Genomic DNA, 17,876 nt, shown 5'->3' on the forward strand with positions numbered 1-17,876 from the left:
ATAGCTAGGGAAGTAAAGTCAGAAACAGAACGGAGTTCAGAGGATTTATTTATTTACTTACTTACTTACTATATTTGTATACCACCCTTCTCAGCCCTCAGGCAACTCAGGGCAGTTTACAGAGGCAACAATTCAATGTCCATAAAACATTTAAAACAATAATACATATTATAAAACCAAACAAGAGTAATAAAAACATAAACCCATTTGCGTCTCCCAATTAAAAACATTATCTCGTTGTTCAGTCGTTCCAAGTTCCTATGTCTTTTCCATTGCATTTTCAAACCCTTGCTCGAACAGCGAGGTCTTGACTCTTTTCCGAAATGTTAAGAGGGAGGGGCTGATCTAATGTCCCCAGGAAGGGCGTTCCATAGCCAAGGGGCCACCATTGAGAAGGCCCTGTCTCTCGTCCCCAACAAACGTATTTGTGATGCAGGAGGGATCAAGAGCAGGGCCTGACCAGACGATCTTAAAATCCTAGCAGGTTCATAAAGGGAGATGTGCTCAGACAGGTAAGTTGGATAAAATGAAAGTCCAGGTGGACAAACTAATGAGCAGTTAGATAGGAGATTTACGTTCTGTCAACACAGAGCTTTTCAAGACATCTATTAGCCAAGGAGTCCTTTCCCAGGGGAGAAGGCATGATTTTCTGTCTATAGACCAGCAGACTGTTTCGCCAGTCAAGGCAACGTTGGTGTTTGAACTTCTGTCAAATCAAGGAAATTCTAGTTCCATGTTCCATGTTTCCTTTTTGTTCATGTTCCATGTTTCCAAGTTTGGAGGGCTGCTTCTGAATCTCATGTTTTGGACTTTTCCTGCTTTTCTATTTCTGGTTTTTGATGCTACTCGTGTACTTTGATTTTTGTGGATTTATCCTGATATTTGGATTTTGTTTGTGTTTTTTTCACTATTTAGCTGAATTGTTTTTCATATATTCTTCAATATATATTCTTTGCTATTTTACCTTGGACCGGGGTGTGTGTTAAGCACAGAGGTGATTCCCAGCCTTGAAATGCAACAATGGGATTATTTTGAAGACAGAAAAAGCCAAAACATATTGCAACTTCATGTGTAAAGGACAGAAAAGGAAAGGAGGGACGGAGCATAGACCAAATTTATGGGGAAACCCAACTCACCCTGATCATGGCAATCATCTTCTGCCCATCCTCACGCAGCTTTTCCTGCCTCCGATGCTCTGCCTCTTCCAAGGAGATGGGTGGGGCCTTCCATGGCGTCTTGGCTTCCACCGCTGTCCCCTTCTTCTGCTTGCCTTCCTCCTCCAGCTTGGGTGCCAGCAATGAGTGCTCAGACCCAGCCCTCTGACTGGTGCGGTTGCACATCTCGCACACCCGGCCACGGCCCTTGTTCCAGAAAGTGCAGTGTTCACACTGCCAGCCAGGGAGCTGTGGAGATGGGATAAATAGGGAATAAATGTCATGAACACAGTCCAAATAAAGCTTCTAACTCTCCTAGAAGCCAAGATGGCCAAACTGAGGCTGCTGTCCTTTGAGCACTCACCAAAAAAGGCAATAATGCTTGGGAAGGTAGAAAACCATAGAAAAAGAGAATGGCCACATTCCATATGGATAGAGTCAACCAAAGAAGTCATGGTTGTCCTGAGTTGAAGACTGGGTGACTTGGGGGTCTTTCATTCTTAGGGTTGTCATATGTCATATTCATAATATTATAATGTAATACAATATACTACTACTAACAATAAAAGGATATATTGTAACTATTTATTTTATATTAAATATAATATTACTAAGACTATTACAGTATAATGTTATAGTACAATGTAATATATAATATTAATATTGTGCTATGATAATAATAATACATTGTATTTATTTTTTACTTGTAAGCCGCTCCGAGTCCCCTTTGCGGTGAGAAGGGCGGCATATAAATGTCGTAAATAAATAAATGTCAACTCAAAGGCAAATAACAACTAAGTTAAGCACAGGGACACCATGTCTCCTGAAGGTACTCGATTTTATGATTTCAGAAATATCTGAATGTCTGCAACCATTTCCCTCCAAACCATGGAATTATAGCACTATTATTCCTCTTTAACTGCCATGGCTCTGTCTTAGGGATTTTTCCCCCCTGTTTAGCAAGGCAAATTTTGAATTTTCAGTCAGAGGGAAATAGGGCCTCTCAAATCAAATCATTTATTTTGGTCATTGACCAGCACAGGAAATAGTCACATTTTCATACAAACTTGGTATGTTTGGTACATTAAAAATATAAATATAACTGCTGAAGCACAGTATGGGTGAGGGAGCAGAAGGGAAGGGGAAACAGGGTAAAAACATACAATGCCCAGATCCATCACCAAATTGTAGATTCAAAGAAGATTACTGGACACACAGTTAACTTTTGGGACTAGTCATTCCCTGACGGATTGTGTATGCTTCTGCACAGAACTTTGCAACATTGTAGGTTGTCGCTGAATTAATATTTGCAAGTAGCAAGGAGGTATAAAATTGTCCTGAATGGCCTGGGTACTTGTATAACAGAGGTAAGATAAGCCTGGCACGGATATCCCTGTAGAACGGGCAGTGGAGGAGCACACGTTCTACTGTTTCTACATGACCTGAGTCACAGGGGCAGAGTCTCTCTGGGAAAGGGATCTTCCGGTAGCGGCCTTCGAGTACAGCTGATGGGAAAGCGTGGCATCGAGCCAGGGTGAAAGCCCTTCGATGAAGAGGAACCACTAAGTTGGTTAAATATGCCATAGGGGGGGCAAGATATCTGCTGTCTTCATTGATAAGGAAGGTTGGAACCAAGGCCAGATCTAGTTGTCGCTCTGTGTCTGTGGATTGGAAGTCATCCTTCATGATTAGTGGGGCAAGACCAAAGAGTGCACGGGATAGTCTGAGCCAGAGGTTGAGTATGGCCACCCACACCCTGGCCTCCACTCTCATAAAACTCATCTCTAGTCGCAGGGTGGCATTAGAAACACATTTAGGGACCTGCAAGGCCAATCTCAGAAACTTTGACTGAACCAGCTCTAATGGGGCAAAACTGGGGAAGGGGCCCAGCTGAGCACCATACAAGAGTTGGGCTAATGACTTGGCTTCAAACAGCTTGAGTGCTGCAATAGGGCCTCTCCAAATTCTATGGTTGGCTGTTAGGTTGGCAGAAGTTAGGGCTTGACAGTAGGGAGCTCATCCCTACTCATGGCTTTGAACTGCCAACCCTCCAATCAACAGATTTCCTGCTAGCGGTTTAAACAGCTGCGCTACTGCAGCCTCTATACCAAGGGTCCTCAAACTAAGGCCTGTACACCAGATACGGCCCTCCAAGGTCATTTACCCAGCCCTCGCTCAGGGTCTGACATGACTTGAAAGCACACAACAACAACAACAACAACAATCCTATCTCATCAGCCAAAAGCTGGCCCACACTTCTCACTGAAATAATAATATGTTTATATTTGTTAAAATTGTCCTTCATTTTAATTGTTGTATTGTTTCTAAGTGTTTTTTTGCACTACAAATAAGATATATCCAATGTGCATAGGAATTCATTCATGTTTTTTTCAAATTACAATCCGGCCCTCCAACAGTTTGAGGGACTGTGACCTGGCCCTCTGTTTAAAAAGTTTGAAGACCCCCTGCTCTATACCAATGCCAATTTTACCACTCCAAAAATGCGGTGCAACTATTACACAGTGGCGACTATTGTGTGATGAAATAAAGGTATTTACCTCTTTCTGCTGCTGCTGCTGCCCTGTCTCCTCTCCCCATGCTATCAGGGGTTTTGCATCCCCAGTGCCAGGCTTCCCAGCTAATCGTGGCCTCTCGCACACAGCGCACAGCACCGTGGCGGCCTCATTCTCAAAGGTACAGGACTGACATGACCATCGGCCCCGGGCCAGAGGCCCCAAGCTCTTGTGCTCTTCCTCCGTGTTGAGGCTCACTGGTGTCTTGCATCCGCGGGGACGGTCACAAGCCACGCACAGGATGGCACGTGCATCGTTGTTCATGTGGCAAGCTGCACAGCGCCAGGGAGGCCGTTGAGTGGGGACGGTGAGCCAGGAGGTCGAGAGGGAATCGGTCGGTGGCCGCAAGGATGCAGCATCAGGAGTTAGGACAGACACGCTTAAAAGAAACCAGAAACACAGATTTAGAAGACGTTCACACTTCATAGGAAGTCAACCATTCATATCTGAACTAGAAATCTGGTGCTAAAAAGATTTACTTTTTGGACCACAGCTCCCAGAATCCCCCTCCCAGCCACCATGGTTCTTTTCTGTTGTCAAGCAAAGGAAAAGGAAAGGGCCTGAGGCTGATAGGAATTGTGAGGGCCGAAATTTGCTCATGCCTGGCATAGATACACCTCAAGGTTTCTTTTCCATTGCCAAATTGGTGTTTCAATACAATTCTTTTCAAAAAAGGTATTTATTTGTTTGTTTGTTTGTGGAATTTCTACCCCTCCTTTCTCTACCCAGGAGGGCATCAAGGCATCTTACAAGTAGGCAACCATAGAAAGCTATGGGATATGTACAATTACAAATATATAAATAGAGTTATAAAATACATTAAAACAGTTTAAAAACATATCATTAAGTTAATCACATGATCCTTTAAACTGGCCATTCCAGTTAGTCAATGCACATCAATTCCATATATTTCTAAATCTCATGTTCTCCAAATGTTTGGTCACAAAGCCAGGTTTTTACTTTCTTACGGAGGATCAGGAGGGAGGGGGCTGATCTGATGTTCCTGGGAGTCCACCACTGAAAAGGCCCTGTCTCTCATCCCTGTCAATCACACCTGTGGGGCAGGCGGGACCGAGAACAGGGCCTCCCCAGATGATCTTTGGGATGGTTCACAGGAGGAGATAAATTTGGACAGGTAAACTGGGCCAGAACCGTAATCTAAACAGGCAGTAACTGTAACGGATACATCACAAAGGGTGCTGTGCGTTACATTCTTCAGCAAATACTTTTTTTAGTTTCATGGTTTTGAAAATTGAGGTGCGCATTAGATTCAACGGCGCAATTAGACTTAAGTAAATATCGACAGTTGTAGTACAAAATAGCTATTATGGATATTGCAAATCAAATAAACAGTTGGCCTTGAGAGGTTTTGTTTTTAAAATAAATTTTGAATTTGATTTTTAAGATTTTCTGAGGAACTCCTATGATGCTTTTGTGGAACTATAGGGTTCAGCAAGACGGTTTGGTAACCGATGTTCTAGGATACCTGGGAGGTGGTGCCGGCGGAGGGCTGCGCCAGGCTTGGTCGTTCAGAGGTGTCCGGCGGTGATGGGTCCGCGAAGGGTGTTTGTGGAAGAGAAGGTCGCAGTCTGGGCACAAGGACTGGGCGCAGGCTGAGCAATGCAGGGAGGGGGGCTCCAGCCCACAGAGCAGGCAGGCATCCGGGGGCAAGTACCCTGCAGGGGAGACCGAAAGAGGAAGCAAGGGTGAATTTCTAGATGCCCTAGTTATCCACAAACCCAATCAACAATTGGGATGTGCAGTTTACAGAAAACCTACATACACGGATAGATACCTACATAAAAACTCCAACCATCACCCAAGTAAAAAAAAAAACACAAACTACAAGCTATCTACAGACCCACCAATAAAATCCAACAAATGCTACATTCAGTAAAGGACAAGAGGGTCCCTCTCACCTCTGCAGGAGTTTATCGTATACCATGCAGCTGTGGACAAGTCAACATAGAGACTCCCAAATGCAGAAGTACTCCTGGTCAGTTGGAAGGCCGAACAGGGTATAGGGTTACAGCCTGTGCTGGATGGGGTCGCACTCCCCTTGAAGGCGCAGGTTCACAGCTTGGGTGTGATCCTGGACTCATCACTGAGCCTGGAACCCCAGGTCTCGGCGGTGACCAGGGGAGCATTTGCACAGCTTAGGCTTGTGCGCCAGCTGCGCCCGTACCTTGGGAAGTCTGACTTGGCCACAGTAGTCCACGCTCTGGTTACATCCCGTTTAGACTACTGCAACGCTCTCTACGTGGGGTTGCCCTTGAAGACAGCCTGGAAGCTTCCATTGGTCCAACGTGGGGCAACCATGATACTAACAGGAGCGGGACGCAGGGAGCATACAACCCCCTTGCTGTACCAGCTCCACTGGCTGCCGATTTGCTACTGGGCTCGATACAAGGTGCTAGCGTTGGCCTATAAAGGCCTATAAAGCCCTAAACGGTTCTGGCCCAAGATACCTGTCCGACCGCATCTCGACCTACGAGCCCACCAGGACCTTGAGATCTTCCGGGGAGGCCCTGCTCTCGATCCCGCCTGCTTCACAGGCACGGCTGGCAGGGACGAGAGATAGGGCCTTCTCGGTGGTGGCTCCTCGGCTGTGGAACACCCTTCCCGTGGACATCAGAATGGCTCCTTCCCTGATGATATTCCGCAGGAAATTAAAGACGTGGTTGTTCAAGAAGGCGTTCGAACAAGAAGTGCAATGATTGGTAATGATGATAGGATTGGAACAATGGAAATGATACTGGATTGTGGTTTGGATGATGAGACGACGCGGAATGGCTTTTGTAGTGGTGATGTTTTTGATGATGATGTCTTTGATGATGATGTTTTTGTTTAATGCTGGATGTGGATTTTAGATTATGTCTTGAATTTTTGAATTTTGTTCCTTCTATGTTGTACACCGCTGTGAGTCGCCCCCGGGATGAGAACAGCGGTATATAAGCAAAGTAAATAAATAAATAAATAAATAAATTCCTGAATCACAAACTGGAAAAAGTTCTTTTTCAATGCCTATCTTAGGGATGTAAATTCCCAGGATCCCATACTATGTGCCAGACAATAAATTCTGTCAAGTGAAAAATGTTCAATAGGTTTTTTTTCCTTAGAAAAAAGCTATGGGCCTTTTTAGCCGCCAGCCTCTGGAGGTCACATTACCTGTGTGTGATAACACTGGGACTGGATGCTGGGGCGTTTGTTCTTGCACAGACACAGGGAAAGCGTCTGTCATGAGGCTGGCCTAGAAAGGAAAAGAGACACTCCATATGAGGGGAAGAATTTTATTCATGCCTCCACGCCTTCAAGGAAACCACATGAAAGGCATAGGACACTTTTACACCTTTCCAATGGTATCCTTCTGCTTTTAAGTTGATTTCATATGCTGAAACATTTAATTTGTGTGTTGCCGAAGGAGCCACTGAGTTGCTTTGAGTTTTCTGGGCTGTCTGGCCATGTTCCAGAAGCATTCTCTCCTGACGTTTCACCCACATCTGTGGCAGGCATCCTCAGAGGTTGTGAGGTCTGTTAGAAACTAGGCAAGTGGAGTTTATATACCTGTGGAATAATGTCCAGGGTGGGAGAAAGAACTATTGTCTGTTGGAGGCAAGTGTGAATGTTGCAATTGGCCATCTTGATTAGCATTCAATGGCTTTGCAGCTTCAAAGCCTGGCTGCTTCCTGCCTGGGGAATCCTTTTGTTGGGAGGTGTTAGGTGGCCCTGATTGTTTCCTGTCTGGAATTGCCCCATTTTCAGAGTGCTGAATGACTGCAAGGCCATTGAATGCTAATCAAGATGGCCAATTGCAACATTCACACTTGCCTCCAACAGACAAGAGTTCTTTGTCCCACCCTGGACATTATTTCACAGGGATATAAACCCCACTTGCCTAGTTTCCAACAGACCTCACAACCTCTGAAGATGCCTGCCATAGATGTGGGCGAAACGTCAGGAAAAAATGCTTCTGGAAATGGCCATACAACCGGAAAACCCACAGCAAACCCAGATTAATAGAATGGTTTACCATTCTACTTCTTTTATCTTGTTTTACTATGATTATGTTTGTTGTAGCCAGGATTTCACCACCCATATACTGTATATAGTCGAGTATAAGCCTAGTTTTTAAGTCCTTTTTTTAGGCTGAAAAAGTCTCCCCCAACTTGAGTCAATGTTATTTATTATTTTACTTTGTTGTTGATATTATTTTTATTATTATTACATTTATTATTTTACTCTATTTATTATTGTTATTGTTACATGTATTATTTTACTGTATTATTATTATTACATTTATTGTTTTACTCTTATTACTGTTATTATTACATTTCATTATTTTACTCTATTTATTATTATTGGAGGACATGTAAGCATATTTACATTGAAGAAGGTTAGAATAATGGTTTAATCAGAGTTGGACAGTGTTATCTTGAATTATAGTTTTATGTAAATATTCAAAAACATTTAACCTTACTGATGCCTAAATTAATATAATTTTTTTGGTATCTATTTTTATTTTGAAATTTACCAGTAGCTGCTGCAGTTCCCACCTTCGGCTTATATTCGAGTCAATCCATTTTCCCAGTTTTTTGTGGTAAAATTAGGTGCCTTGGCTTATATTCGGGTCGGCTTATACTCGAGTATATACGGTAACCTTATTTTTACCATTAGGCAATTTAAAATTGAAATGGTAAAAATAAATACATAATATTAACATGCTCTGTCTATAACTGCCCTTGAATTTTTTTTAAGAGGGTCACAGATTGAAAATCTAAACACCCAAGAAAGTGTTACTGTACTTTGTGGACTAGAAAGGTGCGTGGAACTGGATCCTGGCTTGCAGTCCAAATACACAAAGCTGAGTTTTGTTTTGAAGCTCAGAAAGCTGAGCTCTGAGAAAGTACTTTAGGCAGTTAGGCTCTGCTTTGCAGTCCAGACTTACCCTTAATTTGTCACCTCCCTGCATTAACTCATGCAACACCAGAGGATTAGGGTGGTTGTCCTGAAAGGGAGAAAGAACCATAAATCTTCTTCAACTCACACCAGGGCTTCCATACTCCCCCCCCCCCCCCCCCCCCGCTCTTCCCCTTCTTATTCCTCCCCACTTTGATCAGATACTTTTGGGGATCTCAGCCCTGTTGTACCGAAAGAAGGAGATTCAGTTCAGCCCGCAACAACATCACATCCACGGTGATGGAGGCAACGCGAGGGATGTCTGGTTCCTGTAGATGTTCAGGGAAGCATAGCCCATCAGTCTGTTCTTCGGAGTAGCCATAGAGACGAAGGACATCCCGGCCACCCTGACAGAAACACGGAAGACAATAAAGCAAATGCAACACAGCTTGTCTCCACTCCAGACCCAGTTTACCTGTCCAAACGTATCTCCCGCTACAAACCACCTAGGACCTTAAGATCGTCCAGGGAGACCCTGCTCACTGTCCTCCATAATCGCAATCGCGGTTGGTGGGGACAAGAGACAGGGCCTTCTCTGTGTTGGCCTCTCAGCTATGGAATTCCTTCCAAAGTGAAATCAGATCCGCTCCTTCCTCCTGATCTTCCAGAAAAAGGTGAAATCCTGGCTGTGGGATCAGGCCTTTGTGGACTACACCAACATAATGGTAGAGCTATGGTTTAATGGACTGTGGTGGACTCGAATGGACTGTAGAATCATAGAATCATAGAATCAAAGAGTTGGAAGAGACCTCATGGGCCATCCAGTCCAACCCTATTCTGCCAAGAAGCAGGAATATTGCATTCAAATCACCCCTGACAGATGGCCATCCAGCCTCTGCTTAAAAGCTTCCAAAGAAGGAGCCTCCACCACACTCCGGGGCAGAGAGTTCCACTGCTAAACGGCTCTCACAGTCAGGAAGTTCTTCCTAATGTTCAGATGGAATCTCCTCTCTTGTAGTTTGACTGTGTAGGAAGACGATTTAATTCTGGAGATTGTTCTAATGTTTTACTGTTTTTATGATGTTTTTACAATATTTTATACTGTTTTTACCTAAGATATATACTTATGCTTTTGTTGTCAGCCACCCTGAGTCCCTCTGCGGAGGTTGAGATAGGACAGGATATAAATTTATTATTTATTTATTTACGACATTTATATGCCTCCCTTCTCACCTCGAAGGGGGCTCAGAGAGGCTTACAAGATATATATACATACAATATATTATATTATTAGCATAGTGCAATATCAGTATTAAATATCACTATATTCTATTATACCATTATATTCTAATATTATTAGTAATATAAATGTATAATTATAATATCATATTATTATTATATTGCATTACATTATAATATTATAAATATTATATGTATATACAATATATTGGAGCCCCCAGTGGCACAGTGGGTTAAAGCGATGAGCTGCTAAGCTTGTCAACTGAAAGGTTGCTGGTTTGAATCGGGGGAGTGGCGTGAGCTTCCGCTGTCAGCCCCAGCTTCTGCCAACCTAGCAGTTCGAAAACATCAATAGGTATTGCTTGGGCGGGAAGGTAAGGCCGCTCCAGGCAGTCATGCCGGCCACATGACCTTGGAGGTGTCTACAGACAATGCTGGCTCTTCGGCTTAGAAATGGAGATGAGCACCACACCCCAGAGTAGGACATGACTGGACTTAATGTCAGGGGAAAATCTTTACCTTTATACAATATATTATATTACATTATATTATATTATTAACATAGCACAGGAGACAAGGTGAAAGTGTCTTCTGCCCCCCCCCCCCCCTCTCTTCACTCTGGTCCAGAGCGGCAGCTGGTGATGGGAGGAGGGATCAGAATGCAATGTTCCTGCTTCTTGGCAAGGGTTGGACTGGATGGCCCATGAGGTCTCTTCCAACTCTATGGTTCTATGAATAGGCACCTCTCTGGCGGGAAGGTAACGGCACTCCATGCACTAATGCTGGCCACATGAACTTGGAGGTGTCTCTGGACAATGCCGGCTCTTTGGCTTAGAAATGGAGCTGAGCACCAACCCCCAGAGTTGGACACAACGAGACTTAATGTCAAGGGGGAAGCCTTTCCCTCTTAGATGTCCTTAGATGGTGTTTTAGGGTTACATAACAAAAAGGAAGAGAAAACAAAAGTGAAACAGAAAGGATGAGGGAAAAGACAAAAGTGTAATTATGTGGTTTGAATCAGTGAGATGCGAATATCTTTCTCACCTGGATGGTATCCACCGTGTCACGGAAGACGGGATTGTTGAACTTAACGGTCCGCCAGAACCGGGGCTTGTGGGGGTTCAAGAGATTGCGGCCATATTTCTCCAAGATGTTCAAGGCAGTGGAGATTTTGTGAAAATCCTTTCCGGGCTGAGAAGGAGTTGGGGAATCGGACTTAACACCTTATCAGATTTTGCACACTTACACAAACACAACCTTTATGGAAATCAACTCTACAACACTCTCACACAATTAGTCTCTGAGACTTCACATGGAAGAAATATTACCAACTAGTTCCTAAGGACTAGAAGCTTACTTCTCGGTGTCTCAAAATGGAAGTTCACATTCTCAGGATTCTACACTACTCAGCCATGTCTTATATAATCCCCTACAATGAATGCAAAGTGAATTATAACCCATCTCACCAGTCGTCTCAGTACCCTCATGCCAACATTTCTTAATACTTAGTCATTATACCTTGAACCTTACAAATATAGCTTCCCTGCCCCACCTATGTTGTTTTTGTTGTGGTTACTCCATGTTGTTGTTCTTCCTCCTCCTCCCTCTTTTTCCTCCTCCTCCATATATTTATTCTATTTATTTATATCCTGCTTTTTTGCAACTCACAACATACTCCTTGACTGGATAGCGGCTGGTTTACAGGCAGACATCGCACAGGCAAAGCTTTTGCTTATTAGCATACTTAAAGTCCCTAAACTATTCCAGAAAGTAGAGACATCACTACACTACTCTCATCTCCATGGCTTCCAAGCCGTCCACTCATTTCAACCTCTATTCTCATACCTGGTTTCCAGAATGTCCCCTTCCTTACCTGTCCCTGAGCATTGGCTTGTATAAGTCCCCTGGGGTCTATCTCCTGGTACTTTCGAGTCGCGGGCAATGCCACTTCCACCAAGCGCTGGACAGACTCTGGATTCTGCTCCGCAGGGCTCTTTATCAGAGCGGCCACCAATTCATCCCGGAGGGCAGTGAACTTCCGCTCCACTTCCTCCATGGCTGCCAACAAAATAGGTGGAGGGAAGGTGGAAGAACGTAGTAAAAAATGCATTGAAAAGCAAAGAGAAGTGGGAATGTCTCTTATAAAATATCTATCCTGCTCCTATTTTATCTCATTATGGTTTGTTATAGTTTGTTATCTTGCCCTTGGTTGGCCCCTCTTCCTTTTTCCTTCCATTTTCCCCAGGATAATTGACTTCTCTAAGCTTTCCTTTCTTCTCATGATGTGGCCAAAGGACTTCATCTTGGCCTCTACTATTCTTCCCTCCAATGAGCAGCCAGGCTTTATTTCTTGAAGTATGGACTGGTTGGATCTTCTTGCAGTCCAAGGCACTCTCAGCACTTTCCTCCAACACCACAGTTCAAAAGCGTCGATCTTCCTTTGCTTAGCCTTCCTTATGGTCCAGCTCTCACATCTGTAGGTGACTACGGGGAATACCATTGCTTTGACTATGCGAATCTTTGTTGTCAATGTGATGTCTCTACTCTTCACTATTTTATTGAGATTGGACATTGCTCTCCTCCCAAGAAGTAAGTGTCTCCTGATTAGGTTCTTGTGGGTTTTTTCGGGCTATAGAGCCATGTTCTAGAGGCATTTCTCCTGACGTTTCGCCTGCATCTATGGCAAGCATCCTCAGAGGTAGTGAGGTCTGTTGGAATTAGGACAATGGGTTTATATATCTGTGGAATGGCTGGGGTGGGGCAAGGAGCTCTTCCCTGCTGCAGTTAGGTGTGAATGTTTCAGCTGATCACCTTCATTAGCATTTGAAGGCCTGCCTGTCTCCCGATTTCCTGGCTGCAGTCTGCTTCTGCAGTAATCTTTGCACCTAGAAATACAAAGTCTGTCACTGCCTCCACGTTTTCTCCCTCTATTTCCCAGTTGTAAATCATTCTTGTTGCCATAATCTTGGTTGTTTTGATGTTTAACTGCAACCCAGCTTTTGCGCTTTCTTCTTTCACCTAGATTAGAAGGCTCCTCAGCTCCTCCTCGCTTTCGGCCATCAAAGTGGTATCATCTGCATATCTCAGGTTGTTAATGTTTCTTCCAGCAATTTTCACCCCAGCCTTGCATTTGTCAAGCCCCGCTTGATGTGTTCTGCATACAAGTTGAATAGGTTGGGGAAGAGGATACAACCCTGTCGTACACCTTTTCCAATCTTGAACCAATATGTTGTTCCATGGTCAGTTCTTACTGTTGCTACTTGGTCCTTATACAGAATCATATACGGGTTGTTGTAGGTTTTTTCGGGCTATATGGCCATGGTCTAGAGGCATTCTCTCTTGATGTTTTGCCGGCATCTATGGCAAGCATCCTCAGAGGTAGTGAGGTCTGTTGGAACTAGAAAAATGGGTTTCTATATCTGTGGAATGACCAGGGTGGGACAAAAGACTCTTGTCTGCTGGAGCTAGGTGTGAATGTTTCAACTGACCACCTTGATTAGCATATAATGGCTTGACAGTGTCTTGCTTTGACAGTGCCTAGAGCAAACTTTTGTTGAGAGGTGATTAGATGTCCTTGTTTGTTTCCTCTCTGTTGTTGAGCTGTTGTAATTTTAGAGTTTTTAATACTGGTAGCCAGATTTTGTTCATTTTCATGGTTTCCTCCTTTCTGTTGAAATTGTCCACATGCTTGTGGATTTCGATGGCTTCTCTGTGTAGTCTGACATGGTGGTTGTGAGAGTGGTCCAGCATTTCTGTGTTCTCAAATAATATGCTGTGTCCAGGTTGGTTCCTCAGGTGCTCTGCTATGGCTTGACTTCTCTGGTTGAATTACCTTGCAGTGCCTTTCATGTTCCTTGATGCGTATCTGGGCAATGCTGCTGCGTTTGGTGGTCCCTATGTAGACTTGTCCACAGCTGCATGGGATACGGTAGACTCCTGCAGAGGTGAGAGGATCCCTCTTGTCCTTTGCTGAACGTAACATTTGTTGGATTTTCTTGGTGTTTCTGTAGATAGTTTGTATGTTGTATTTCCTCATCAGCTTCCCTATGCGGTCAGTGGTTCCCTTGATGTATAGCAAGCACACTTTTCCTCTGGGTGGATCTTCGTCAATACATAGAATCATATATATCTATCTATATTTTTGACTGGATGACTCTTTGTCAGGAGGGCTTTGATTACATTTTCTTGCCCTAGTGAAGATAGTCGGACTGGATGACCTTAAATATTTTCTGTCAGTCATCAGGGTTCTGTGTGGGAAATTTGCCCCAATTCTGTCGTTTGTGGGGTCCAGAATGCTCTTTGATTGTAGGTGAACTATTTATTTATTTATTTATTTATGGTGTCATCAGCAACCATACCATTGTATTACAATTCTAACAGAGCAAAGCAAACACACAGATTAAAAAGAAAAAGAAAAAAACCCACAGATTTTGCAAATTTGGTAGTTGATTAAATGTCCTTTGACCAGTATCTGGCCACTTGGAGTGCCTCTGGTGTTGCCGCAAGAAGGTCCTCCATTGTGCATGTGGCAGGGCTCAGGTTGCATTGCAGCAGGTGGTCAGTGGTTTGCTCTTCTCCCCACTCGCATGTCGTAGATTCCACTTTGTAGCCTCATTTCTGAAGGTTGGCTCTGCATCTCGTGGTGCCAGAGCGCAGTCTGTTCAGCGCCTTACAAGTCGCCCAGTCTTCTGTGTGCCCACGGGGGAGTCTCTCATCTGGTATCACCCATGGATTGAGGTGCTGGGTTTGGGCCTGCCACTTTTGGACTCTCACTTGCTGGGGTGTTCCAGCGAGTGTCTCTGTAGATCTAAGAAAACTATGTCTTGATTGAAGTCGTTGACGTGCTGGCTGATACCCAAACAGGGGATGAGCTGGAGATGTCTCTGCCTTGGTCCTTTCACTATTGGCTGCTACTTCCCGGCGGATGTCAGGTGGTGCAATAACGGCTAAGCAGTGTAATTTCTCCATTGGTGTGGGGCGCAGACACCCTGTGATAATGCGGCATGTTTCATTAAGAGCCACATCCACTGTTTTAGCGTGGTGAGATGTGTTCCACACTGGGCATGCATACTCAGCAGCAGAGTAGCACAGCGCAAGGACAGATGTCTTCACTGTGTCTGGTTGTGATCCCCAGGTTGTGCCAGTCAGCTTTCGTATCCAGAAGCAACCAGAGGTGAACTATAAATCCCAGCAACTACAACTCCCAAATGACAAAATCAAATTTTTTTTAGTGAAGGACGTAAATTGGGTTGTTAGGTGTATTGTGTCCAAATTTGGTGCCAATTCGTCCAGTGGGTTTTGAGTTCTGTTAATCCCACAAACGAACATTCCATTTTTATTTATATAGATAACATTTAACATGATATATTCCTTTAAATAGACATTTAACTTTTATGTATTATATAGTTTTTAAAAATATATAACTTTATTGTATTGTATAGATCTTTAAATACATATATTAGACTTTTAACTTTGGCCTTTACAGATTATATATTCTATTAAATATATATTTAACTTTTATTTATTATAGTCCCTTTAATATACAGTTCAAAGCAGGCCTGGGCCAACTTGGGCCCTCCAGGTGTTTTGGACTACAACTCCCACAATTCCTAACAGCCTCAGGCCCCTTCCTATGGAAGGGGCCTGAGGCTGTTAGGAATTGTGGGAGTTGTAGTCCAAAACACCTGGAGGGCCCAAGTTGGCCCAGGCCTGCCTTAAAATTACTATTTCCTTTGAATACATACTTAACTTTTAACTATCTATTCCTTTAAATATACATTTAACTTGTATATAGGAATGGGAAGGAGAAACCCCTCAACAAGGGGTCCTGCTTACCAATTAGAGCCGGAAGTGGAGCCCCTTCCTCCTCCAAAGAGCCCAACAGCTGAGGACTGAAGCGGAAGAGCCAAAAGGAACGGAAAACGAAAGGGAAGGGCAAGGCTAAGCTGGCAGGAGGACGCCGACAGCGGCACCGTCTGGCGGGAGGAAGAACTGCAGCTCCACTACTGAGCCAAGCCAGACGGGAAATCCTTTCGACCAGGATGTCTCTGCGCATGCTCAGAATGCTTGGGGATTCCAGTATTGGGAAAGTGTCTTGCTTTTTGTTGTCATCATCTTCATTGGGGGAGGTGGATATAAGAACTGCTAAGCTCATAAAGCACTCTGCACTTGGTCAGAGGCATTGCAATGCAAACTTAAATAAGAAAGACTGGAAAAGGAGATCTGCCTATATTCCTAAAAGCACTCTGCACTTGGTCAGAGGCATTGCAATGCAAACTTAATAGTAAAGACTGGAAAAGGAGATCTGCCTATATTCCTAAAAGCACTCTGCACTTGGTCAGAGGCATTGCAATGCAAACTTAATAGTAAAGACTGGAAAAGAAGATCTGCCTATATTCCTAAAAGCACTCTGCACTTGGTCAGAGGCATTGCAATGCAAACTTAAATAGTAAAGACTGGAAAAGGAGATCTGCCTATATTCCTAAAAGCACTCTGCACGTGATCAGAGGCATTACAATGCAAACTATACCTTGGGGGGGGGGAGGTGGATATAAGAACTGCTAAGCTCATAAAGCACTCTGCACTTGGTCAGAGGCATTGCAATGCAAACTTGGATGGGGAAGACTGGAAAAGATCTGCCTATCTTCCTGAAAGCACTCTGCACATGGTCAGAGGCATTGCAATGCAAACTTAGATGGGGAAGACTGGAAAAGGACATCTGCCTATATTCCTAAAAGCACTCTGCACATGGTCAGAGGCATTGCAATGCAAACCTAAGCGGGAAACAATGGAAAAGGAGGTCTGCCTCTATTCCAAAATACACTCAGTGACATTACAATGCAAACCTACCCTGCTTGTATTCTAAAATACACTCTGCGCATGGTCAGAGGCACTACAATGCAAACCTAAATGGGGGAGAATGGATAAGTCGATTGGTCTGTACTCCAAAATGCACTCTGCATATGGTCAGAGGCATTGCAATGCAAACTTAAATGGGGAAGAATGGAAAAGGGGACCTGCCTGTAGTCCAAAAGGCACTTTGTGCATGCTCAGAGGCATGGCAATGCAAACTTAAATGGAGAAAACTGGAAAGGGAAATCTGCCTTTAGTCCAAAAGGAACTCTGTGCATGGTCAGAGGCATTACAATGCAAACCTAACCGGGGACTGGAAAGGGAGCTCTGCCTATATTCCTAAAAGCACTCTGCACATGGTCAGAGGCATTACAATGGGGAAGACTGGAAAAGGAGCTCTGCCTGGACTCCCAAAGGCACTCTATGCATGCTCTGAGGCATTGCAATGCAAACTTGAATGAGGAAGAATGGAAAGGGAGCTTTGCCTGTACTCCAAAAGGCACTCTGTGCATGCTCAAAGACATTACAGTGTAAACTTAAATGCAGAAGACTGGAAAAGGAGATCTGCCTATAGTCCAAAGTATGGAAAAGGAAACCTATTTGTACTCTGTACATGCTCTGTACATGCTCAGAGGCTCTGCCTGTACCCCAAAAGGCTCACTGTGCATGCTCAGAGGCACTGCAATGCAAACTTAAATGGGGAAGAATGGAAAAGAAGATTGACATGTACTCCAAAAGACACTCTGTGTATGATCAGAGGCATTGCAATGCAAACTTAGATTGGAAAGAATGGAAAAGGAGCTCTGCCTGTACCCCAAAAGGCACTCTGTGCATGCTCAGAGGCATTGCAATGCAAACTTAAATGGAGAAGAACTGAAAAGGAGCTCTGCCTGTACTCTAAAAGGCACTCTGTGCATGCTCAGAGGCATTGCAATGCAAATTTAAATTGGGAAGAATGGAAAAGGAACTCTGTGCATGCTCAGAGGCATTGCAATGGAAACTTAAATGGAGAAGAATTGAAAAGGAGATCTGCCTGTAGTCCAAAAGGAACTCTATGCATGCGCAGAGGCATTGCAATACAAATTTAAATGGGGAAGAATGGAAAAGGAACTCTGTGCATGCTCAGAGGCATTGCAATGCAAACATAGATGGGGAAGAATGG

General features: G+C 43.9%; 1 protein-coding gene across 1 annotated transcript in view; it reads right to left on the minus strand.

Annotated features, from left to right (window-relative positions):
* The window catches only part of RNF31 (ring finger protein 31), a 36,905-nt gene extending 21,105 nt beyond the window's left edge, over positions 1–15,800 (minus strand). The window contains exons 1-9 of the mRNA XM_060779979.2: positions 15,698–15,800; positions 11,736–11,920; positions 10,907–11,053; positions 8,875–9,030; positions 8,673–8,732; positions 6,896–6,977; positions 5,214–5,403; positions 3,713–4,106; positions 1,137–1,403 (exon numbers count right to left, since the gene is read on the minus strand). Of these exons, the coding sequence (XP_060635962.2) occupies positions 1,137–1,403; positions 3,713–4,106; positions 5,214–5,403; positions 6,896–6,977; positions 8,673–8,732; positions 8,875–9,030; positions 10,907–11,053; positions 11,736–11,918 (1,479 nt within the window). The 5' untranslated portion in view covers positions 11,919–11,920; positions 15,698–15,800. The remainder of the gene's footprint in view (positions 1–1,136; positions 1,404–3,712; positions 4,107–5,213; positions 5,404–6,895; positions 6,978–8,672; positions 8,733–8,874; positions 9,031–10,906; positions 11,054–11,735; positions 11,921–15,697) is intronic.
* Positions 15,801–17,876: the final 2,076 nt, after the last annotated feature.

The sequence above is a fragment of the Anolis sagrei genome, chromosome 6 (assembly GCF_037176765.1).
Source record: "Anolis sagrei isolate rAnoSag1 chromosome 6, rAnoSag1.mat, whole genome shotgun sequence".
NCBI classification, from domain to species: Eukaryota; Metazoa; Chordata; class Lepidosauria; order Squamata; family Dactyloidae; genus Anolis; species Anolis sagrei.